The sequence below is a fragment of the Pristis pectinata genome, chromosome 9 (assembly GCF_009764475.1).
Source record: "Pristis pectinata isolate sPriPec2 chromosome 9, sPriPec2.1.pri, whole genome shotgun sequence".
Lineage (NCBI taxonomy): Eukaryota > Metazoa > Chordata > Chondrichthyes > Rhinopristiformes > Pristidae > Pristis > Pristis pectinata.
The window spans coordinates 58,520,735-58,546,932 of NC_067413.1; the positions used below are offsets into that span (position 1 = coordinate 58,520,735).

At 39.6% G+C, this 26,198-nt stretch overlaps 1 protein-coding gene across 1 annotated transcript in view; it reads right to left on the minus strand.

Annotated features, from left to right (window-relative positions):
- Window positions 1–26,198, minus strand: part of necab1 (N-terminal EF-hand calcium binding protein 1) — a 100,470-nt gene that overhangs the window by 37,355 nt on the left and 36,917 nt on the right. Inside the window, exon 6 of the mRNA XM_052023402.1 lies at window positions 5,329–5,465. Within this exon, the coding sequence (XP_051879362.1) occupies window positions 5,329–5,465 (137 nt within the window). The remainder of the gene's footprint in view (window positions 1–5,328; window positions 5,466–26,198) is intronic.

Genomic DNA, 26,198 nt, shown 5'->3' on the forward strand with positions numbered 1-26,198 from the left:
GAGGGTCCTTAATAATGGATGCTGCCTTCCTGAGGCATCGCCTCTTGAAGATGTCATTGATGGTGGAGAGGGTTGTGCCTGTGATGGAGCTGGCTGAGTCTGCAACCCTCTGCAACCTCTTGCGATCCTGTGCATTGTAGCCTCCATACCAGGCGTGATACAACCAGTCAGAATGCCCTCCACTATTCAAATATAGAAATCTGCAAGAGTCCTTGGTGAGGTACCAAATTTCCTCAAACTCTGAACAAAGTAGAGCCGCCGGCTTGCATTCTTAATGATTGTGTCAATGTGTTGGGGCCAGGACAGATCCTTGGAGATGTTGACACCCAGGAACTTAAAGCTGCTCACCCTTTCCACCGCTGACCCCTCAATGAGGACAGGTGCGTGTTCTCCAGACTTCCCCTTCCTGAAGTCCGCAATCAATTCCTTGGTCTTGTCTCTTTATTTCAATCTTAGTATTAAGCCTACTAATTTTGTTGCTCTAACAAACTGAAACTAGTTATCTCATTCTAAGAAGCTGAAATCAAACAATATTCATGTCCTTAGTTTTAAATGCCAGTTTGGGAATTCATGGCCAGTTTCATATGTACATTTCACTCTTCTGTTTATGAAGTTCTGGCTTCTTAGACATATCATACCTTTGGTAAGGAATTATTAATATCCCAGACGAATTATGTAAATGAACAATTTCTGATGATTGTGTGGGTCTTTGGAGGCTTTACACCAAAGATACAGAAGCAACTCAACACAAACCCAAAAATTTTCTATTATGGTCTTGAAATCAAAATATCTTTCACTTGCTCTCTTTGAAGTTCAATCTCAATGATAATTGCCAATCTGAATTCATTCAAAATTTCTTCAAAGATCAGAATGTGAACAGATTGTATAAGAGTTATAAAATTGTTACAGCACAGAATAAGGTTGAGGTAATTTAAGGCATGGTAACTTAAACTTCTTACTGGTATAATGGTACCAGTAAACATAGTTTATTTTAGCCATTTGTATTGAATGCTTCAGCCACTTTCTTAGCAGTACACCTTACCAGCCGGTACTAACTTGCTTCAGCCTCTGGCTTTGGGCAACAAACCTCTGCTGAATTTTCTGCAAGTTAATTCCATTTCCTGGTTCTTTCTCTGTGCCTCTGGAAACTATGTTTCTTTATGAAGTTATCCAAATCCTTTTTGAAAGCCATGAATGAATTTGCTTCTACTAATCTTTCAGGCCAAGCTTTCCAGATCATAATCATGTCTCATTTAGTTCTTTTGCCAATTACTAAATATGAACTCATAAGAAATAGGAGCAGGAGTAGGCAATTTGGCTCTTTGAGCCTGCCCCACCATTCATCAATATCATGAATGATTTTCTACCTCAAAGACATATCGCTTAATTTCCTTACTATCTAGAAACCTATCAAACTCTGTTTTGAATGAACTTGATGACTGAGCTGTCACAATTCTCCAAGGTAAAGAATTCCAAAGGTACACCACCCTCTGCATGAGATATTTCTTCTCTTCTAGTCTTAAACGCCTTATCCCTTATTACAGGACTGTGATCTCGGTTTCAAGCCTGCTCAGTCAGAGGAAGCATCCTCCCTGCATCCAACACATTAAAGCCCTGGAAGAATTTTTGTAAGTTTCAATGAGATCTGCTCTTATTCCTCTAAACCTTATAGAACACAGGTCTGGTCTACTCAGTCTCTCTTAATGAGGCAAATCTACCATCCCCGGATATAGTCAATCCTCACATCAATCTTTCTATGGCATGTATATCCTTTGGTCCCTTTGAATATCAACGTTATCCAACTTAAATTTCTTTTACTTTGTGCACCGAGTGGCCAATTTCACATTTTTCCCATATTATACTGTGTCTTCCATATGCTTGCTACTCACTCAGCTTGTCAATATATTTTTGAACCGCTTTTACAGCCTCCTTGCTTTTCACAATCCTACCTGGTTTTGTCTCATCAGCAAATTTGGAAATATGACATTTAGTCTACTCAGCCAAATCATTGACATAAATTGTGACTATCTGGGCCCAAGAACTGATCCCTGCAGTTCCCCACCAGTCACAGCCAGGCAACCAGAAAAAAGATCTGTTTACTCCTACTCTCTGCTTTCTACCTAATAACCAATTTTCAATTCATGAGTAGCTCCTTCTTGGTCCAAATAAGGTCAACATCCTTCTCATACCCTTTTACTATTTATATACTTATAGAAAACTTTGGATTCCCTTGTATGTTAGCAGTCATTCTACTCTCATTGTTGGTCTTTGCCTTGTTTACTTCCTACTTCACTTCTTCTCTGAACTTGTTACATTCAGCCTGGTTCCCAGTTCTATTATTGACCAAACATCTGCCATGTATTCTGAGTGTGTAATTCTAATATATAGCAGAACTTTTGCAAGTGCTACATGTTTTTTTTCCAAACCGAAAACTGATCATTAAATCTGATTTGTTAGCGCATGGTGCGCTTAAGAAAATTGTAATATAGTCCCCTTAGTGGATGCATGCAGGCCCAGGTGTGAAGCAGTGATACCATTGGTGTGTGACGCTGCTGTTGAGAGACAGGCAAGAACACAATACGCAAATGGCAAGGGCCTTGAATACTATTACAAGAAAGGATAGTTCACTATTACCCCTTGCATACTCTTGCTATAGTTCTTGCATACTCTGAAATTTCCTTGCAGACAAGCTCTTCTGTATCATTCCTATCAACCTAATACTTCCTGTGTTTTTAAGTACATCATTTTAACTGAATCATGGATGGATGCCAGTGGTACTGCACATAACTTTGTACAGGTTCATTTCCTATTCTGGCATGTTCACAGATCTCATATTGCAGCCAGACATTTTAATGATTATGCAGCATGAGAATGTCAAATGGGAAGACTGCAGCAAAATCTAAGAGATTGAGGCTTTCGGGAATGGCAAAATATGCTACCCTGGTTCTGAATTGATCATTGGGCCAGGAACCAATACTGTAATTAATAATTTCCTTGACTAACAATGATTTATGTTAATTATAAATGGAACTGATGTGGAAGTTCAACAAAATTAGCCTGAAACATGATAGTCAAAACTAAATTGGTGAAACCTAACACAACATTACAGAAAGCTAGGGTTGAGTGATTTTATGCCAATATTTCAGAACTATCCCATATGAATAGGCAAGACAATAAAATACAGAATACCTGAAATAAAAAGAGGACCAAAAATTCCTCAAGTATGACATCTGCTTGATCCCACCAAAGAGACTGGAGTCAGGGATTGACTTTCTGATTTACATAGAACAATACTGCACAGGGACAGGCCCTTCAGCCCACAATGTCTGTGCCCACCAATTTAAACTAATCTCATTTGCCTGCACATGGTCTGTATTGCTCCATCCCTTGCCTGTTCATATGCCCGTCTAAATGCCTCTGAAATGTTGTTACTGTATCTGCTTCCACCACTTCCCCTGGCAGTGCGTTCCAGACACCTACCACTCTCGGTGTAAGAAAAAACCTGCCTTGCAAATCTCCTTTCCCCCCCCTCATCTTAAATCTATGCTCTCCGTTATCTGACATTTAGACTGTGGGGAAAAAAATACTCTGACTATCTACCCTATCAGGTTGCCCCTCACCTTCTGATGCTCCACAGAAAACAACCCAAGTTTGTCTAACCTTTCCTTACAGCTAATATCCTGATGAACCTCTTTTCTACCCTCTCCAAAGCCTCCACTTCCTTCCTGTAAATATGTTCAGCTATGGTCTACAACAGTTTGAGACAATCTTGGTTGTGTATCAGAGAAGAAGTGAAGCTAAGACTGTACTGATGAGCCACTGCAGACTCCGCCAAAGATATTACAAGTTATTAAGAGATAAGATCAGAGATAAGATATCTTTATTAGTCACATGTACATCGAAACACACAGTGAAATGCATCTTTTTGCACCAAGTGTTCTGGGGGCAGCCGCAAGTGTCGCCATGTTTCAGGCACCAACATAGCATGCCCACAACTTCCTAACCCGTATGTCTTTGGAATGTGGGAGGAAACCAGAGCACCTGGAGGAAACCCAGGCAGACACAGGGAGAACGTACAAAATCTTTACAGACAGCGGCCGGAATTGAACCCGGGTCACTGGCACTGTAATAGCATTACACTAACCACTACACTACCGTGCCTGCCCAGTAGTTATTGCAGCTCCATCCTATACAAACAATAATTAAAATCATGTTACTGCTGTCATTTTCTTGCTGTTTCAAGATATGGACCCTGCCGGATATGCCAGTGTGCTCCATTTCGCTTTTAATGGATCTGGATTCCTGTTTCCTCTCACTATTCACCTCAGGTAAACAAGATTTAAATATGTAGATCATAGTCTCATACATCCCCTCCTTCCACCAGCTTGAACCTTTCCAGTTCATTGGTAGATGGAGTTTTGCCACAGGCAGCACCACTTCCCTGGTGGAGACTGCATTTCTCAATTCTGCCAGATGGTTCTCTTCTTTCAAACCCTTTAAAATCCAGTTGCAATAAGACCCTGAGAAAATTCGTAACTAAAGTGCCGGAAATGCAGAGAAAACAAAACCACATCTATAAATAGAAAGCATAAGTTATTTCAGATACCACCTATCTTTTCCCTTTGTGGATCCTGTCTGACATGCTCTCTATTTTGAATGTTTTTGTATATATTTCAGGATTATTCCTGTTTTAATCTAATCACTTTTTCACAGCTTTTCTGCAAATTTTAGTTTGGTTACATTTGGTAATTAACATTAACAGAAGCACTTGCTAAACAGAATTGATGAGTAATGCTGGTGAAAATAATACACTGCCATCCGTAAGCTACATCAGTACACGTTTAGATAGTGATTTTTTTCAATGGTCTTTTCTCTTCGGTTCAGCTACAAACTATCCAAACTGCCTACAAATTATTATTTGTTTATTCAATATTGATTTGACCAAGAAAAGCTATTGAGTAGAGTAATGGGGTGAATCAATATGAAGCTGACATAGCAGAGGATAATGTTCCCCGTGTCACAAGGTTATTAACCTTAGTCATGCTGGCAGTTGAAGTGAGACCAGAGGAAGCATCCTCCCGATGTCCTTGCACTCTTGATGCTTCGTTTTGAAATATATTGGCCTTTATGGATATCTCATGACTTATTCTCTGATGGAAATGTATGATGTAAGACTGTTAAGTAGAACCACTGAGAAAATAGAAGAATATGATATGCAACAAAGAAGAGTGTGTGAATACCCTGCAGGTTTGTGGAAATGTATAGATATAGAATATATAGATAAATGGCAGCAATAAAATAAAGTGGCAATGCCAATTCTAGGCTCACCTTTCCTGGCGAGTTTGCTCCTCTGTGGTTTCCATGGCACATTCCAAGGAATTTTGCAAAGACTGAAACTGGTTGACAGTTTCTTTCAGCAGAAGGCGAGTCACAAACTGTTCCAAATTACTTGAATTCTGGTAATCCTGCAAACAAATAAAAATAACGCAAAGGCTAAACTAACCACTGAGAAATAATAATTCAATTAGTATCAATTTAAGATGTTGGTTGCGGAGTGAAACGAATGCTATTGAACTGTTAATGCATTTTAAGTCCAAGCCACCGCTGTTTGAAATATTGGAGGAAATGGCTTGGACTTCAGTGGCTTGGATGCTTAGCCTCTCATAGTCATAGAGTCATATTGTCATGCAGCATGGCAACAGGCCCTTCGGTCCAACTCATTTATGCTGACCAAGGTGTCTTCCTGAGGTAATCCCATTTGCCTGCATTTGGCCCATATCCTGCTAAGCCTTTCCTATCCATGTCCCTGTCCAAACGCCGTTTAAACATTGTAATTGTGACTGCTTCTACCACCTCCTCTGGCAGCTCTGTGTGGAAAAACTTGCTTCTCAGGTCCCCTTTAAACCTTTTCCTTCTCCACCTTGAACCCAAGACATCTAGTTTTGGACTCCCCTACCCTGAGAAAAAGACTATAACCATCCAACTTACCTATGCCCTTCATGAGTTTATAAACCTCCATAAGGTCACCTCTCAGCCTCCTTCGCTCTAGGGAAAACAGTCCCTTGCCTATCCAATCTCTCCTTATAATTCAAGCCTTCCAGTTCACCAACATCCTTGCAAATCTTTTCTGCATCCTTTCTAGCTTAATCACATCCTTCCTATAGAATGGTGACCAGAACTGAACACAATATTCTAGCTGCTACATGACTTCCTAACTCTTGTTGTCAGTGCTCCATCCAATGAAGGCGAGCATGCCATATGCCTTCTTCACTACTTTGTCTAACTGCATTGCCATCACCAACAGCCTGTCCTGGTCAAATCACGTAGATGCCACGGCCAAGAAAGCTCACCAGCACCTCTACAGTGCCTCTAAAGAAATTTGGTTTGTCCCCTTTGTCTCTCACCAACTTTTACCGATGCACCATAGAAAGCATCCTATCCGGATGTATCACAGCTTGGTATGGCAACTGCTCTGCCCAGGACCGCAAGAAACTGCAGAGAGTTGTGGACACAGCCCAGCGCATCATGGATACCAGCCTCCCCTCCTTGGACTCTGTCTTTACCTCTCGTTGTCTTGGTGAAGCAGCCAGAAAAATCAAAGACCCCACTCACCCGGATCATTCTCTCTTCTCTTCTCTTCCATCAGGTAGAAGTACAGGAGCCTGAGGGCACGTACCACCAGACTTAAGGACAGCTTCTACCCCACTGTGATAAAACTATTGAACGGTTCCCTTATACAATGAGATGGACTATGACCTCACGATCTACCTTGTTATGACCTTGCACCTTATTGCACTGCACTTTCTCTGTAGCTGTGACACTTTATTCTGTGCTCTGTAACTCAATGTAATTGCACTGTGTAATGAATTGACCTGTACGATCGGTATGCAAGACAAGTTTTTCACTGTACCTCGGTACAAGTGACAATAATTAACCAATACCAATACTTTCAGGAAACTATATACCCCAGGTCTCTCTGTTCTACCACACTTCCCAGGGACTGTCATTTACTGTGTATGTCTTGCCCTGGTTTAACTTCCAAAAATGCATCTCTTCGGATTTGTCTGAGTTAAATTCCATCTGCCATTCCTTTGCCCACTTTCCCAGTTGATCTAGATCCTGTTGTAACCTTAGACATCCTAGTTCGCTGTCCACCCCACTACACCACCAATTTTGATGTCGTCTACAAACTTACTAATCATGCCACCTACATTCTCATCTCTGCAATTTGTTGTGACTTTGTCATCTTCCTCTGCCTACAACAAATCATCTGCCAAAATTCTGATAGTCAGGCAGACAAAATTTACCATTTGTTCGACATTATCAATCAGAATGCACTTCTGTTTCCTATTTAGAATTAAGTATTTTTTTAAACTTGGAAATTGATAATGTATTGAATAGATTCTTCAAATAAATCAGCATTGATTTATTAATTAAATGTGTGTGTGTTAGCATTTCACAAATAAGCATAAATCATATCAAAAACAAAAAAAGTAACTTGCACCTTCAATATAATTATCACAGGGAGTTTATGGAGGGCAACATGAAGTGCAAAAAGAATGGGAGGAAATGTTGGGCAGACACATGAAAGCAACTATAGAACTCAATTTGCAATGGAGATAATTTACTTTTAAAATTTCTCATTTTGTACCAATTTGGCAGATCTGGATTAACTGGTTATGAGAAATTGTTGAATTCAATGTTGAGTACTAAGGGCTGTTAAGTGCTTATGTTGGGCTTTGTTGGAAAAGTGTAAGTCACTGAAGAGAGAGAGGCCAAAGTGTACCTCCTAGGCAGCCAGCCTTCCAGTTTGTGTCAGAATTGCCATTTCTGATGAAATGTCCTCAATTTGCAAAGTTTTTCCTCTCTCCACATATGCAATCTTGCCTGCCGGGTATTTCCAGCATTCTCTTTTGTTTCAGATTTCCAGCAAGTTCTGTGTTCTGTAAGTCACAGTTCCATCACTTAGTTTTTCTCTATTTTCTGTCCTCATTCATCTCCTTTTACGTACATCTTGTCCAGACAGATCAACTGCTATAAACAAACCTTCTCCAGCCATTCTCAGCTGGTAGCACTGTCATTTGCAACAGAGTCCCTCTTGATTTTCCCCAAGATAACCAATCCCTTTATTCCCCCATGCCTCCATCTTCTCTGCACCTTAAAACATGCTTGTTTTCTAACTTTGCCTAGTTCTAATGAAAGATCAACAATCTGAAACATTAATTCTGTTTCCCTCTCCACAGATGTTGCTTGACCTGACCTCAAAGGGGACTCCTAAAATTCAAGTGTTTTATTAAGCGAATATTAAAGAAAATTACATTTATCAAGAAACTCACTAGTTATGAATCTCGCGAGCTACTATGAAGCTTTTTATTAGCTTATTGATAACTATAATTCTTGTATTAAGGAATTTACATTAATGCCTATAGCTGTATTCTATGAAGTTATTATATCTCTCAGCAGCAAAATTGACTGTTTATGTCAAAGTCGAGTTTATTGTCACACGCACAAGTAGAGGTGTGCACAGGTGCAATGAAAAACTTACTTGCAGCAGCATCACAGACATATAGCATCATATAAGCAGCATTCACAAGAAATCTTGTAAGTATATTAATAATGTGATTTGCAATTATAATTCAACAGACCTACAGATTGTAAATGGCTTGCAAAAAACTGTGTGCTGTACACTAAAGACTCCCCATGTAGTTAAGAATCCTCTTTGAATATCATATATCACTTTTTTCAATTATTACAACAGCTCATACTTTAGTTCCTGCTGCAGCATACAAAGATGAACTTATTAAAAAATCCTAACATTGGAACACTCATTCACCACACAATATGCAGTCAGGAATTGTAAGGGGCAAAGTCATTTTTCAAAATGTATGTCTACAAATTCTTTCATTTCTGGTGTAGAGCACTGATTCGTTGCTGTCTGGTTCACTTAAGCCATTACATGGTCCTTTTGTAAAAGTGCAGTTGCATTTTTGCTGACCAGTTCTACTGGATTTGTTGGACAAAGCAGGTTCTGACAATAATTAATGAATACAATGCAGCTTCTGGCACTCTGCAACCCTAAATGACATCACGCTCCAGCCCTCAGAGTGCACTCTGCAGTAAACCAGAGGAAGGTTATTACTTGGGATTCTGGTGTTATAGAGGCAGACAAAGAGAGAGGGGAAAGGTGAACGTGTGTCCTTCATTTCTCAAACTATGACCTCCAGCTTCTTGTGGAGGAGGTGGAGAAATGCAGTGAGGCCATAATGAAGATGATGTGGCCAAATAAGCCATTCTCTAAAAGTGACTCTTCCAGAACACAGAAGCAGAACTGGAAAAAATTCCAGTAACTCACTGGATGAACAATGAGAACTGATACTTAGAAATGCACATCAGTCATTCTGACTTCAGCTGCAACACTAAAGAAACACCAAAGACATCTACACAGCTATCCATACTGGCACACATAACTCCAGCCAGTCCTGCACACTCCTAATTCCCTCACCCATTCTCACCAACTCTCACATGAATATATACAAATCAAGATACAGTGGAAAGTATCAGTGACCCCCCCTATTGTTGCAGTGACCAACAAACTGTTAGATGTAACTGGACGTCATGCCTTACAAACTTGATTGAGTTTTTTTGAGGAGATACCACATCCCACCACAGACAGACATGAAGCCTGCACTCAATGAACTATACTCCGTGGTCAACAACCTTGAGACAGGATACCCTGAGGCCCTCTTCATTATTGCAGGTGACTTCAACCAGGCCAACCTCAAGAGTGTGTTACCAAAGTACTACCAGCACACCTCCTGCTCTACCAGGGGCGCCAACACCCTTGACCATTGCTATACCACCATCAAAGATGCCTTCCGAGCCACCTCTCTCCCTCACTTTGGTAAGTCAGACCACCAGGCTGTGCTTCTCCTCCCTGCATACAAACAGAAACTGAAATGGGAGGATCCAGTACAGAGAGTCGTGCAGTGGTGGTTTGAGGAAACAGATGAGCTTCTACGTGACTGCTTTGAGTTAGTGGACTGGTCCATGTTCAAAGATTCAGCTGCCACCATCACACCATCACAGTATATCATCACCATCACAGCCTTTATCAGCAAGTGTGTTGAGGACTGTGTACCAAAGAGGACAATATGGGTGTTCCCAAACCGGAAACCATGGATAAACTGGGAGATCCACTTGCTGCTGAAGTTGAGGACTGCTGCACACAAATCTGGTGATCCTGACCTGTACAAGAAAGCGTTATCAAGAATGCCAAGAGACAATACCAGTCCAAAATAGAGTCCCAGACCAGCCGTCAGTCATGGCAGGACTTACATGCTATAACGGACTACAAAACGAAGACGGGCTGCATAGTTAACAACAGTGTATCCTTCCTAATGAGCTTAACGCATTCTATGCACGTTTTGAACAGAAGGGAAATGGATTGTCACCACCCACCCTGATAGCCACCAATGCAACTGAACCTGTGGTCACCGTCAAGGATGCAAGATCAGTCTTCCGGAGAGTGAACACGAGGAAAGCAACTGGCCCAGATGGTATCCCTGGCCGACTGCTCAGATCTTGTGCTGATCAGCTGATGGGAGTATTTTCAGACATATTAAACCTCTCCCTGCTTCAATCTCAGATCCCCACCTGTTTTAAGACCACTATCATCCCGGTACTGAAGAAAAGCAAGGTAAAGTTATTGGAATCGATCCTCAAGGATGAGGTTATGGAATACCTAGAGATGCGAGGCAAGATAGGCCCAAGCCAGCATGGTTTCGTGAAGAGAAGATCCTGCCTGACCAACCTATTGGAGTTTTTTGAGGAAATCTCAGGTAGGGTGGATAAGGGAGAGGTTGTGGATGTTGTGTATTTAGACTTCCAAAAGGCCTTCGACAAGGTGCTGCACAAGAGGCTGATTAATAAGATGAGAGCCCATGGAATTACAAGTATGATATTGGAATGGGTGGAGCATTGGTTGGTAGGCAGAAAGCAAAGTGTAGGAGTAAAGGGATCCTTTTCTGGTTGGCTACTGGTCACTAGTGTTCCGCAGGGGTCGGCGTTGGGGCCACTTCTTTTTACTTTGTACATTAATGATTTGGGTTATGGAGTAAATGGTTTTGTGGCTAAGTTTGCAGATGACACCAAGATAGGTGGAGGAGTAGGGAGTACTGAAGAAATAGGAAGGTTGCAGAAAGACTTAGATAGTTTAGGAGAATGGGCAAAGAAATGGCAGATGAGATTCAATGTTGAGAAATGTGCAGTTGTACACTTTGGAAAAAGAAATAAACGGGCAGATTATTATCTAGATGGGGAGAAAATTCAAAGTACAGAAGTACAAAGGGACTTGGGTGTACTTGTGCAGGATACCCTAAAGGTTAACCACCAGGTCGGATTGGCGGTAAAGAAAGCAAATGCTATGTTAGCATTCATTCGAGAGGTATAAAGTATAAAAGTAAGGAAGTGTTGATGAGGCTCTACGGGGCACTGATGAGGCCTCATTTGGAGGACTGTGTGCAGTTTTGGGCCCCTTATCTTAGGAAGGATGTACTGATGTTGGAGAGGGTTCAGAAAAGATTTACGAGGATGATTCCCAGAATGAAAGGGCTTACTTATGATGAGCGTTTGTTGGCTCTTGGACTGTATTCATTGTAGTACAGAAAAATGAGAGGGGACCTCATAGAAACATATAGAATGTTGAAAGGACTGGACAGAGTAGATGCGGTTAAGCTGTTTCCCCTGGTGGGTGAGTCCAGGACTAGAGGGCACAATCTTAGAATTAGAAGGTACTGGTTTAAAACAGAAATGAGGAGAAATTTCTTTGGCCAGAGGGTAGTGAAATTATGGAATTCTTTGCCACGTACAGCCGTGAAGGCCCAATCATTGGGGGCGTTTCAGGAGGAGATTGACAGGTATCTAATTAGTCAAGGTATCAAGGAATATGGGGATAAGGCCGGAAATTGGGGTTGGATAGGAATAGTATTAGCTTAGCTCATGGAGCAGACTCGATGGGCCGAATGGCCTACTTCTGCTCCTTTGTCTTGTGATCTTGTGAACATGCCTTGCTTAGAGACCGATGGCTCTGACATCCACCATCATGAAGTGCTTTGAGAGGCTGGTCATGGCATGCATTAACTCCAGCCTCCCAGACAACCTTGACCCACTGCAATTAGCCTATCGCCGAAACAGGTCTACAGTGGATGCCATCTCCCTGGCCCTACACTCAACCCTGGAGCATCTGGACAATAAAGACACCTACGTTAGACTATTGTTTATTGACTACAGCTCCACCTTCAATACTATAATTCCAAGCAAACTCGTCACCAAACTCTGAGACCTGGGACTCAACATCTCCCTCTGTAACTGGATCCTTGACTTTCTGACCAACAGACTGCAATCAGTGAGGATAGGCAGCAATACCTTCAGCACGATTATTCTCAACACTGGTGCCCCACAAGGCTGCGTCCTCAGCCCTCTACTCTACTCCCTATACACTCATGACTTCATGGCCAGATTCTGCTCTAACTCCATCTACAAGTTTGCAGATGATACCACCATAGTTGACTGTATCTCGAATAAAAATGAGATGGTGTACAGGAAGGAGATAGAGAGCTTAGTGACATGGTGTCATGACAACAACCTTTCCCTCAATGTCAACAAAACTAAAGAGCTGGTCATTGACTTCAGGAAAGGGGGCGGTGTACATGCACCTGTCTACATCAACGTGCTGAGGTCGAAAGGGTTGAGAGGTTCAAGTTCCTAGGAGTGAACATCACCAATAGCCTGTCTTGGTGCAACCACATAGATGCCACAGCCAAGAAAGCTCACCAGTGCCTCTACTTCTTCAGGAGGCTAAAGAAGTTTGGTATGTCCCCTTTGACACTTACCAACTTTTATCGATGCACCATAGAAAGCATCCTATCTGGATGCATCACGGCTTGGTATGGCAACTGCTCTGCCCAGGACCGCAAGAAACTGCAGAGAGTTGTGGACAGCCCAGCATGTCACAGACACCAGCCTCCCCTCCATAAACTCTGCCTTTACCTCTCGCTGCCTTGGTAAAGCAGCCAGCGTAATCAAAGACCCCACCCATCCGGGTCATTCTCTCTTCTCTCCTCTCCCATCAGGCAGAAGATACAGGAGCCTCAGGGCACGTACCACTGGGTTCAAGGACAGCTTCTATCCCACTGTGATAAGACTATTATATGATGAAATGGACTCTCAACCTCACAATCTACCTTGTTGTGACCTTGCACCTTATTGTCTACCTGTACTGCACTTCCTCTGTAGCTGTGACACTTAACTCTGTACTGTTATTGTTTTTACCTGTACTACCTCAATGCACTCTGTACTAACTCAATGTAACTGCACTGTGTAATGAATTAATCTGTACGAATGGTATGCAAGACAAGTTTTTCACTGTACCTTGGTACAAGTGACAATAATAAGCCAATACCAATCGCAATCCCCCCCAGTTAATTTTGAGACTAACAAACATTTCTTGAATTTTCTTTAAATTAGGAGACCAAGTTATCCATTAGATGAATAGTAAATCCCATCAATCCCTCTTCCATCTGATTACTTCAAAAATATTGATTTGATGTGGTTATCTAAATTTGTGGAGACAAATATAGCCTAGATCAAAAAGACTACAACTGGCTATTTTAATCCTGCCACTACTAACTCCACATGACAACTATCTAAGATCATTTACTTCAAACTATTTAATGGGCTGCATATTGCTCACTGCAGTCTGTGTTTTGTCGCCACATCCTTTTCTCCCCACCGCCCCCCACACTCGCCCTGTGACCACACAGCTCCTAAGGAATTGCCAGCATCACTGCCTCAGTTGTTCCAAGAGGCCACCTGCAGCAGAAAATGAAGCTCTGCCCATGGATTGACCAGATGGCCTGGTGACAGCTCATGCTGCCAGAAGGTCTTTTCAAATGCCTCTGATGATCAGAGATATTAGGAAGTATGCAGACAGGTGATGTGGTAATCAGGAAATACGTAGGGCAAGTTTTTGATGATAGAGGAATAAGTAAATGGGGATTAAATAGCATTAATGTTTTGGTGTTATAGGATAATAAGCAGAGCTGGTATTTTAGAATAAGTAGGGTAGCTTTATTGATGATAAAAGAATTAGTAGGGCAGATGGTTTAGAGATACAGAAGTAAGTAATAGTGCAACTTTGGTGTGAAACAAGATTGTGCAAGATGTTACTTAGATTTCTACTCTTACTGAATATAAATCAATTTACTATTTAGGTATTATAGTTCTGCAAAATTATTCACAATAATATCATATTTTGTTAAGCATTTACAAATTACTACATAGTTATTGCCATAATTTAATTCATATTTATAGTTAAAATATCCATGGAGCTAGCTTATACTTACCATTACCCTTGATCAAAAGATGCCAATGGTCACTATTGTTATGTTATATTCAGTAATGGATAAAAGTGGGATATTAGCAAATGAGTAGAGTACTTAATGTATTTAGATTTACTCTCTCTGCCATTGTAATCAGATGAATACTTGCCTTCCTTACCATGGTAAACCACTTATTTTGGTTTAAGTGGATAAATACCTCTGTTACAATAGCAGCAAGCAATTTCAGATCAATCCATTAAGTATGATCACAGTTATACTTAATGGTACAATTAAATATCTTGGTCTTGAATTTACCAGTTTCATTTATATTGATTTATAAAATTATTTGGATATATAATATTACTTTTATCAGAATTAGTAGAAGCCCTGCTAGCAGACTTGTTCCCAAGGGCTGAAAAGTCACTTATCATTATAGTCAATGATTATTTCTATCCAAATGAATAATATCACTTCCATTTCCTGCAGATACATTGTTGGAGATGCTTGAAGGTTATGTCAAGTTAGCTGACTTATTACACATTATACCTTGAGTCTGCACAAGTAAATTTAGACACGTTCCTTTTTGACACAAATCACTGCTTTGAAACATCTTCCAAAGCCTATTGCAGCAACATTCTTAATTTTTCTGACAACTAAAGACTAAAGATTCAGTATTGTAACACCAACTCCTGTGCACTTTGGCTGCTGGGCAGATTTTCTTGCAATAGTTATCTTTGGCCCTAATTTCAGTCCTCATTCATTGCATTTTCTCCTCTTCCTTCCCACTCCTCATGACAGTCAGTAAAGGGTTAGACAGGGAACAAATACCTTGATTACTCACTGACCAATTGATGAATTTTCATTCCAATGCCATTAATTCTTTGGGATATGTGTCTTTATGAATGTATTTCTTGTTGTAACAATCAGTGTGCCACTCTACACCCATAGAATACACAGTACCAAATACCCATACTTCACTTCACCCAGCCTTGTAAAAATTTTATTTAAAAATAATTTTTCTAGGTTACATCCTTTCTGTAAATTGAGGGATGGATGTACTTTATGAACAGTTCCATCTGCATTGTTCTTGGTACTTTCTCATCATCTGCAGAACACCCACTGTGCACTCCATTCTAAGTTACATTGCTCCTGGTCATTTAACCAGAAGAAAACAAATTCCAAGCCTTACAAAGAATAAATGTGGTTGCATTTCTCCCAAAATCTGAGACTAAAATAGAGAAGCCCTAGAGATCAGTATTAGCTGTGTTTATTCATTTTATATTGGCCTTCTCATCAATATTATATCTTGAGACCCCATGGGAATATTTAACATCACTACCTATGCAAATAAAAAATTAAAATTGAGGTTATTGAAAAGTTAACTTGTTTAAGAAACTATTTTATAGTTCTTTCCAAAACATCTTGCTCTCTGACTTTGATACGAATGTGTGATATCTGCTTGAGCTTTATGAGTGAATTAAGCGGTTCACTTTTATGAAATTAGAGGAATTAACTCCTTTTGTTTCACAGCAGGGAAGGAAGAGGAAATGCAATAAGGACTAAAATTAGGGCCCAAGATAACTAATGCATGATGGAAAGCCATAGACAAAACATTTTGAAAAGCATGGGTCATCTGACTTCGCAACATGTACAGAAAAATCAGATAGCTTGATACTCATGTGCTACTTTTGTGGTATACAGACAGTTGTTATTGATTTTTAAAGAAGTATGGAAGTATGGGATATTTAAAGAACTATCCCAGGCAATATTTACCAGTTAAGGCAGAAAACAAAATGCTGGAGAAACTTAGTGGGTTGAGCAACATCTGTGGGTGGAGAGGAATTGATGTAGGGTCTCAACCCGAAATATTAACAATTTGTCTCCATCCACAGATGCTGCTCCTCACTGAGTATTTTGTTTTTGCTCTAGATTCCAGCATCCACAGTCTTTTGTGTTATCAATATTTAATTGCTATTGCAAAATCAAATTATCTTGTTATTACGGTTATACAACAGTTTGTGGTGCACAAATTGGCTTCTGCATTTCATGTATTAGAACAGTGACTACACTTTGAAAGTACTTAATTGAGTGTAAACAGATTTAACGCATCTGAGGTTATGAAAGCTATAAGTGCAAGTCTTTCTTATTCTCATATAATTCCATTTTTGCTATTTAACTAGTACCGTACAGGTATTGGGCATTAGCTTTGTTTACAGCTGATTTGAAGTAAAGCATTACTGAGATTGGGAAATTTCCAAGAGATGCACTGGTCCTGCAATCTGGTCCAATCCATTTAAGACAACACTCTCCAATCTGGCATGTTAGTTCTGACTAGCTTGGGATATACGGTGTGGTAGCCTTGCGTAATTCCATGGAACTATTGCATGTTGCAGAGTAGCAAAACTTTTGTGTTCATGTGATTAGTGAACTCCACCGCCTAGCCTGTCACTTGAACTGCAGCACCTGACACTCCCCATGCCTGCACCTGGTGAAGTCCCAGTGCCTGCATGGGTGCTCCAAGATCACAGATAACTCTTTTAAGCATGACTTATAAAACCTAGATATTCACCAGCTATGGAACAATATACTCAACCAGAATAAAGCAATGTGCTTCTCTTATCACCTGCTCCTGATGCTCACCCATGCTCTGTATCCTTTGGCTTGCTCTCTAATTCCCTTGTGATGGATATTTTCAACTTTCATGTATGCAAGTATGAATGACATCACTTTCTTTGCAGTGCTGCCAGGCCAGTCCATGTTTACAGTCAGGCTTTGTATTAGCTAAAAATTTTGTCTTTGAAGTCCAAGTAAGAAATATATTAATTTATTTTGCATATATTAGTATAAATCAAATGGATATTCAACCATCAACAAAAATTCAATAAGCATTCATAAAGCTGGCAATGTTTAATGATACATTTTTTGAGCTTGGGAACTATTACTTATTATTAAGTTTTTATCCTACAATCTTGATTAAGACAAATCTTGAATAACATACAGTATATTAGTGCTCAGGTAATGATTGAGCATTTGGAATTCATAGCAATGTCTCAAAAGTTTATAAACATCTTCCATTTACTTTTTCATAGTTTTTTTTTCCCAAATACTCATTTGACAGCATGGTCTTCAAAGACAGCTGAAGGTACTTTTTCTGTGGTACTAATGCATCAGTCAAATGGTGCTTCAAAGCAGTTTTCTTTTAAGTGCACAGATTTCCCCCTATGCGGCAATCACTTGCCTCATCCTTTGGTGCAACAGGGAACAAATTAAGTGCTTGGAAGACTATCTAGAAATCTGTCAAAGGTAAAAAAGGTCACCTACCAATTTCTTTACCATGTTTGATATACGAATGTAAATGCAAGGGTTGGCATAGAAATCTGAACTTCCTTTATAATATGGAGTTGAATGACAGATATTTTATCATCTCAGATACCTCCCTGATATGTAATTAGAACCCAGTACTGAATACTTAACACATTCAGCACTCAGTTACAGGAAGTCAATACCATTTACAGCCAATGTAGATTGTCACTTTTCTAGTTCACAGGTAAGTATGACTGTATTTTGTTAATTTTTACGTGTTACTTTCATATTGGAGTTAAACAAGACACCTTTCCCTGAGAAATGACATTCATGTATAATTCCATGTATAAAAGATGGAAAAGTTTGTTGAGGTAAGGCAAAGTTCAGATATAGGGTTATGGATTCTACAGTGAGTCACCTTGCCTTATTTTCCTCAGTGCATCACAATAGAATCCTAAAATAGGGGAGATATCAAAAAGGAACTTCTGGCAAACTCTGTGGATAGGGTTGGGTGGCTGGGTACTGGGGACAAGATAAGTTACCCTGCATTAACAGTGTTATGTCAATGGTAGAAAATTGCATTAGATATTGATCTTGCTGTGCCTACAGTATTGCTTTATCACTGTAATATTACAAGTAAAATATGATATTGCTTGTGTTGATATTTCACCATATGTATGCTGCATACATTGTTAAGAATTTTTGGCACATTGTTTAGGGTTGATAATACCTACAAGTCTCTGTCAACAAATAAAAAACTATAAATCTGAATTAGATTGCACAAAGAAATAAACATCTGGCAATGTCTAGCCACCCTGTAACATTCCAGTACCATTGCAAAGTAAGCAACTAAATGTACAAAAAAGTGAGCTTAATGATTTACAAATAATATCAATCATAGCCAAAGCTGTACTAGAATAGCTCATTGATTATAACAGTAATGAGGTACTTCTGTGTACTTGAGTAAAAACCAAGAAAAACTACATAAGAACATAAGAAATAAAAGCAGCGGTAGGCTATACCTATTGTGCCTCTTCTGCCATTCAATAAGATCTCTGTTGATCCTTTGGCTTCATGCCACTTTCCTGCACCAATCCGTGTCCCTTGATTTCATTAATAGCTAAAAATACATCAGTCTCCATCATGAATGCATTCAGCAACTGAGCCTCCACAGCTCACTTGGGTGGATAATTCCAAATATTCACTGGGTGAAGACATTTCTTCTCAACTCAGTTCTGAATGGCCAATCCCTAATTTTGAGACTTTGACCATTGACTTTAGACACCAGCCTGGGAAACATCTACTCTGTCAAGCACTGTAAGAATTTTGTTTGCTTCAATGAAATCCTCTCCAGTTCTACTAAACTCAAGAGAGAAAAGGCATAGTCTCCTCAATTTTTCCTCATATGACGGGAGGGCTATCCCAAGAATCAATCTGATGAATCTTTATTGCACTCCTCTTTTTACAAGTAGACCCTTGAGACAAAAGCTGGACACAAAATTCCAGATGACATCTCAGGAGGACCCAATATTATTGGAGCAGGTTTCTGCTCTTGAACTCAAATTCTCCTGCAACTAAGTCCAACATAGAGTTTGCCTTCCTGACTGTAAGCTACAACTGCATCTTAACTTTCAGTGATGCATGTTTTTCTTTTAACATGCACTTAACATTTTTTTAATTAATTAAATTTTCATTTAACATGCATGTCTTTCTGAACAATGCCTTTTGATCTCTCTTGTCGTACATAAAGAACCCTGAGCCTGGATTGGATAATATCCTGTCACTGAACATTATCAACATAGCTGGAACATTAGAGTTTCACATCATAGAGCTTTGCTGCCAAGGGTTTCATTTCCAATAAATATGAAAATTGAACACTGAGACCCAAGCTAACTTAATAGAAGAGGAAGTATGTGAAATATTTGAAGAACACTCATGAGAAATTCCACTCTTACAGTAAGCCTAAACTAAGTGTCTGTATTGAAGAAAAGCACAGAATTAGCTTAGCTCTAGATATGAGGCTGATAAATCCCTGCGACTATAAGAGAACACTGTAGCGACTCACCGCACCGGCATCGAACTGGCTCCTGACATCACGACGTCGTCGGAGGCCCCGATCCAAGATGGCGCAGGGCCCTCCTTCTTCCCCAGCGTTGGGCTGGGAAAGCCCTCGCGCAGGAAGGTCAGGTGACCCGCGCGTGACGTCAGCGCGGGAAGTTTTCAGATATTAAAGGCGTACCGCGCCCCTGTCGGCATTCACCTCTGATTTCGAAACCAGCGACTCTGTGTCTTCATTTCATAGTGTGTAGCTAGCCGCTACAACACAACTATCATAAACCCTTTAGCAGTGAGCCAGAAACATGGCGGTTCCAGCAACATTTCAGAAAAACTGCTACTGTGAAAATAATGAAGGCTTTTGAATTTGAATTCTGAATTTAATTTTCAAGGCTAAGAAATTTAAATAATAGTCGATGGGTTAGGGAGGGAGAACATGGTACTTTGTTCGTAAAAGCTACAAATTAAAGGCAATTAGAGAGAGAGAGAACAGACAAAGGAATGTAATAGTTGCAAAATTCAAGGATACAGATCAGGTTGAGCCAATATCACAGATGCTTGACCTTGCCCATTTTGAATCAGATAGAGAAAATGAGTTACCTGAAGTTGCAAAATTCAATATTGAGTCTGGAAGGCTGCAGCATGCCCAGACAAAATAGCCTATCTTGTAGGAGGCCACAGACAGATAGATCACGGTGGAGAGGCATGGAGAATTAAAGTGGCAAGCAAAAGGAAGCTCAGGGTTTCTCCTGTTCACTGAATACAGGTACTCTGTAAAGTGGTCACCCAATCTGGGTTTGGTTTCTCCATGGTGCATGAGACAAATACAATCCATGTGATTGGAAGAAGTACAAGTGAATCATTGCTTCACCTGGAAACACTACTTGGATCCCTGGATGACGGGAAGCAGTGAAAGGACAAGCCTTGCTTCTCCTGTGATTGCATAGGAAATTGCTGTAAGAAGGAGGGTGGTTGATGGATATTGGAGCAGGGAGATCGAAAGGGAATGGTCCCTTCAAAATGATGAAATGGCAGGGAAGGGAAAAATGTGTGTGGTGGTGGAACCTCATTAACGATGGAAATTGTAACAAATGTTTCACTGAGTGTGGAGGCTAGTGGGGTGGAAGGTGAGGAACAGGGGACTATCCTTGCTCCATCAAGGAGAGGAGTTGAGAGCAGAGGTGCAGCAAATAAATGATGCGGTTAAGGACTCTCATAACGCTGGTGGAAGGGAAGCCAACTCAGAGACACATACATGGAAATATATCCTGCACTTGTGCCACAACTTCATTTCACTGGCCCTTATAGAGCAGCATGGTAAAATTCACACTGACACAATAATTAATAACTTGTCCCTCTGTGGGAGGAAACACCAACTTCTCATTAATCGCTATGCCTGAAAATAGTCAAAAATCTGCTCCAATGATTTCATCAGTATTATTATATGTATGATTCACAGATTTTTTTCCCCGTCTCTAACCTGTTCCCCAGTTTTTCAATCTCTCCATTTCATAGAGGTATTCCACCCTGACTGGATGAAAGTTCAGGGACAGCATCCCCTGCACATAATACTTATGGGGATATTCCTTTTAGATCTTTTTACACACGGTTATAATTGTAATTTGCATCTGTTAGTTCAGTCTCTGCTTTGGATGTGGATTCAAAGCTATGGGTAGTGATCTCTGACCTGCCATGGCCTCAGAATTCCTATCAAAAGCAAACTTACAGAGAAGCATTGTGGCAACAGGTGCAAACTATAGTCAAGATCAGCAGTGAGAAAATCATCGTGGAATGGGAACAAATCAGCTGACATATTGTAAAACCAGTGATTACCCAACCCAAAAGATTAAACAGTAGACAGGTTTATGCACAATGCCTATGTACCTTCTAAATTAAACAACCTTTCCCTACAATCACCATGACTGATACTGAAGGCACATTGTTGAAACCCAAATTATAGGTAAAATTTTCTAATTGATTTAAAGTTGAAGTATATTTAATGGTGGCGTTTTATGAAATTAAGTAAATTATTATCAAAGCAAGATACCTGCAGCTTTAATAATGATTGCTATAATAGAGATTAGCTTGACTTTGTGCATAACAAAGATAAGGAAAGTCAAATAAACTCCTGTACTATTTTTGACCTTATCATACATACAACAAAGGAATCAATTTAATTGTAAGGCACATTAAAATAAAATTTATGTTACTGGGCCAGTAATCTGGAATATAAATAAATACACAATAGAAATTCATCCACAGTGGGAAGTACTAAGTGCACTGTGTGGTGGCACAAGAATGTTGTATTTTGCCTTTGAAATTCATTTCATTGAATCTGAGGATGAATTTCTTGGCAGAATTGAAGTCCCAACATAGCTATTTATGAATTTGGATTCAGTTCTTTAAATAAATCTGGAATAAAGATACTTGCATCAGTAGCATTGACGATAGTCTTAAAAATCCATTTGATTCATTTAGGAAAGGAAACCTGTTGTTCCTAACTGGTCTGGTCAAAATGTGACTCTAAATCCACACTTCTGAAAGGACGTAGCAAGCCACTAGTAAAAAGACAAGGGTAACATCCAGATTTGGGCCAATAAGCTGCAAGTTTTGTGAAACTAGAGTGAAAGGTAATAACCATCTCCATCAAAGGAGAATCTAAAGACCTCTACTTGACATTCAATACTGTTAACATTATCAAATCCCCCACCATCAAAATCTTGTTGGGAAAGATAGAGAGGAAAGGGAGGTCACCATTATATTGTTGGGGGTGGTGGGGGGGGGGGGGAAACAGAGGAAGGAGAGCATTGAAGCATTGATAGCACAGGAATAAAGGCACATTTAAAATATTAAAGGGGACATGCTCTGGTTCATTTGCCAGCACTGGGCTATGGCCTGTTCTAATATGTCTCCTTTAATCCATGTAGTTGTAAAGAAGGCAGTGCAAAGAAAGCATGATTGTTCCTGAAGTGACCAACAATGGTTGCTCCTTGGTTAGATGTGACCTGTCTTCCTGGGCAAAGGACTGTTGCACAATGAATGATTTCATTGTATGTGCACCCATCATCGTGTAAGGATAGTAGATAACTAGAAGGGTGCGGTCAAATTTCCGGAATGGCACAATTCAACTTGGAAATAACCACACCTGCATTTCAGTATCTAAGTAAGCGATCTAGAGTTAGGTAGCATTAAGAAAAAAACCATGTTACTGAATTGCAGTTATTATCACTGAACTTCATTTTATTTCTCCACGATTCATAATATTACCCTGCTTAATCTATGCTGTGCACTCTCTGACTTTAATCTCCTTTCTGAAATGAGGTCCCAAAGTTACAATGGCCAAAGTAAATAGAAAAGCTGTAAATGGCATTTCACTGTTCTCTGGCAGTCTACGAGTGGGACAAAGGAATACCTTGGTTTAACTTACTTATTACAACACAAAAGAAAGCCACTTTTCCCATTGGCCTCATGCTGCATCTTAACAGACCATTCCCATTAGTACCAACCCCCCTCCTTATTTTCCAAAAATCCTACAACTTATTCTCCCTCACATCCCATCAACTCCCCTTTAGTTCTTTTTGCTAATTACCTACAATAAAGGGTAATTTACAGTAGTAGGGTGGAACCTGGTGAATCCCAGGGGAATCCCATGCAGTCACCAGGAAAACATACAAACTCCACACAAACAATATTCAGGCTCAGAAGCAAACCAGGGTTCCTGGAGCTGTGAGGCAGCAGCATGAACAGCTTCACCACCAGGCCACCCAATTTAAAATGATAGCCTGTCAACCAAAGGAAATAGAATTCCTTGTTCGGTTTATTAAATGACTTTAATAATTTTGTTAAAACATCACTTAGTTTTCTCTACTCTGATGGAAGTAGTCTGAATATCCAAAGTCTTCCCTATAATTATAGTTTCTTATTCATGATATTACCTTGCTTAATCTAAACTGTGCACTCTCTATGACTTTAATCTCCTTTCTGAAATGAAGTGCCCAAAAATACACACAATACTTCAATGTAGTCTATCAAAAGCATTGAATAAAATTATCAATTCTTCTTTACTCATGTGATGTCTGGCCTCATTCATAAAATTCAAAATGTTTTGTTTCATTAATGACTTCACGTTAATATGCTGCCTTTTTTCTGTTGATTTGGCTCTGGGGTTTCAAAACAGGTTTGGCCATTGATCACCATATTCAAAGCTATTTTAAGCAGACAACCAGGCACTTGAAAGTTACAGCTGGCATTTTGGCAGCCAGTGCTGTTCTGGAGGGGTGATGGGTGGATAAAATTGGGAATAGACAATTGTTTTTGGAAATAAATTGTATGCCCAAAACACTATTTGGACTAATTTCACTTCATTTACAGAGCATTCTCATCTCCAGTACGGAAAATGCCTTTAGAAACCCAAAAACTTGTTCATTGTGTCCAGGTTATTCTTAGTATGGTAAAAACTAAGTTTTAATTTTAAGTTGGCAGCCACGAAAACTTGATGCTAATGATTGTTAAAAAGCACTATATCTGATGCATTATACAGACAACATAATTATGACAAATACAGGTTTCTTGGATGTTCCTTATATCTTTATACTCCACCAACTATGCAATTAGAATCAGTAATAGACTAAATTGCCATGTTTTACAACCATATAATTTTATAGATAAGGTAATGCAGTATTTTAAGTCCCATTGGCTTGCTCTGAGAAAATTCAATTTCAGCTCAGAGCTGGGCTTTTCACAGCATGAGTCATCTGACCAGTGTTCATCTTCTATCAAAAAGAAACTGTGCCAAATCAAAATGCCCACTCCCTTTATTCCACATTCATGCACTTTAAATTATATGGATCAGCATCTTCAGAAGATGAGACCAATTGTCACAAGATCCAAACAGCACTGCAATAACAAACTGTGTGAACTTGGTTGATGACACTGACTTCCTCTGTGAATGTGCCCAATTTGTAATTACTGGCAATGTTCAACGTTTAAAAGGGAAGGCCAGGGAATGCCAATTCTCACTGTAGCACAAGCATAAGTTTGTCAGTGCACTGAATTATAGCTGATAAAGTTTATGCAGAGATGTTTACTAGTTTTACTTCATTTTGCCTACCAGTCTTGTATTTCGTTATTGACTTTGTATTCAAAAGTCAAGCTTGTAGTCAAGTAACCTTTATACTGTCATTTAGTATAAAATCATTCACCAAGGTCTGTCAGCGCGTTTTTATCTAATTCATAAGGATACACACTGGTAAGTTTTTGGAGTAAAGAAACATTACTTACATGGCTGAGTCAGTAATATGAGCTTCATTTAACTATTGCAAATGTGCTCATTTCTTGTGGTCACCAAACAAACCTGAAAAGTTGACGCTGGCCAAGACAAATGCCTATGTAGATTGGGTGTGGTTCTCTTCCTTGCTAAATTGCTTACTGTTATGCCTATTTCATACTTGACATTGTTGAATTTAGAGCTCTCTATTATCAAAGCAAATCTTTATTTCACTAGATGTGTGTGCATTACTCCTTACTAAGTTTAAAAAGTAATATCATTGCTTAAAATGCCAATGAATTTGTGATAGAAATAAGGAAATTCAAACCACAGGGTTATATTGTAAACAGCTCTTGAGCAGATTCGAAGTAGCAATGCAAGCACGTTATATCCCTAGTTTCCTCCTATTTCCCACCTACATGGTGCCTTTTGCTAACACCTTCCACGAAAACAGTGCCAGTTTTCTCATGTAATCTGATGACACTCAGCTCAATTTCATCAGTACCTCCCTGACACTACTTCTAGGTTGTCAGACTGCAATTTGACTTTTCGCACCAGATAACCAGAAAGCTTTTCCAGCTAATTATTGTGAAGATCAAAGAGGTTGTTCGCAGTTACTCTCACAACCTCCGTTCCCTAAGCAAAGATTTGTTGATTAACTCCAAATTTAATCACTCATCATTGGCAACTATGGCCGCACTGTCAAAATTCTAAGATCTGTATTTCTCTCCCTAAAACTCTTCACCTTTCTACCTCATTCTTTTTCTAAAGTAATTAATTAGAAACTATTTCATCAACCTGAGCATCTTTTGGTCATCTGCCCTATTTATATCTTGTATCCCAATGTAAAATTTTATATATCTCTCCCATGAAATATCTTAAATCATTTTGCTATTTAAAGACTGTTTACATATGCAACTTGTTGCAATAGTCATATAACGATTTTTCTGCATCAGAGGGGTGGTGCACTATAAGTTTTAGCAAAGAAAATTGGGGATTTTCCTGAGTGCATTATTGTCAACAAGAGAGACTGCTTGGCAGACAAGATCAGAAGTGTTGGCTTTTTCCTACAACAGTGCATATTAACAAAGTATAGGGCTCTTTTCCTACCACATAATTACCAGTCACCATAGGTGATGTCTGCCAGGTTGATCATATATATATCCAGGAACAAATGCAAGTTCCACAAGAGATAA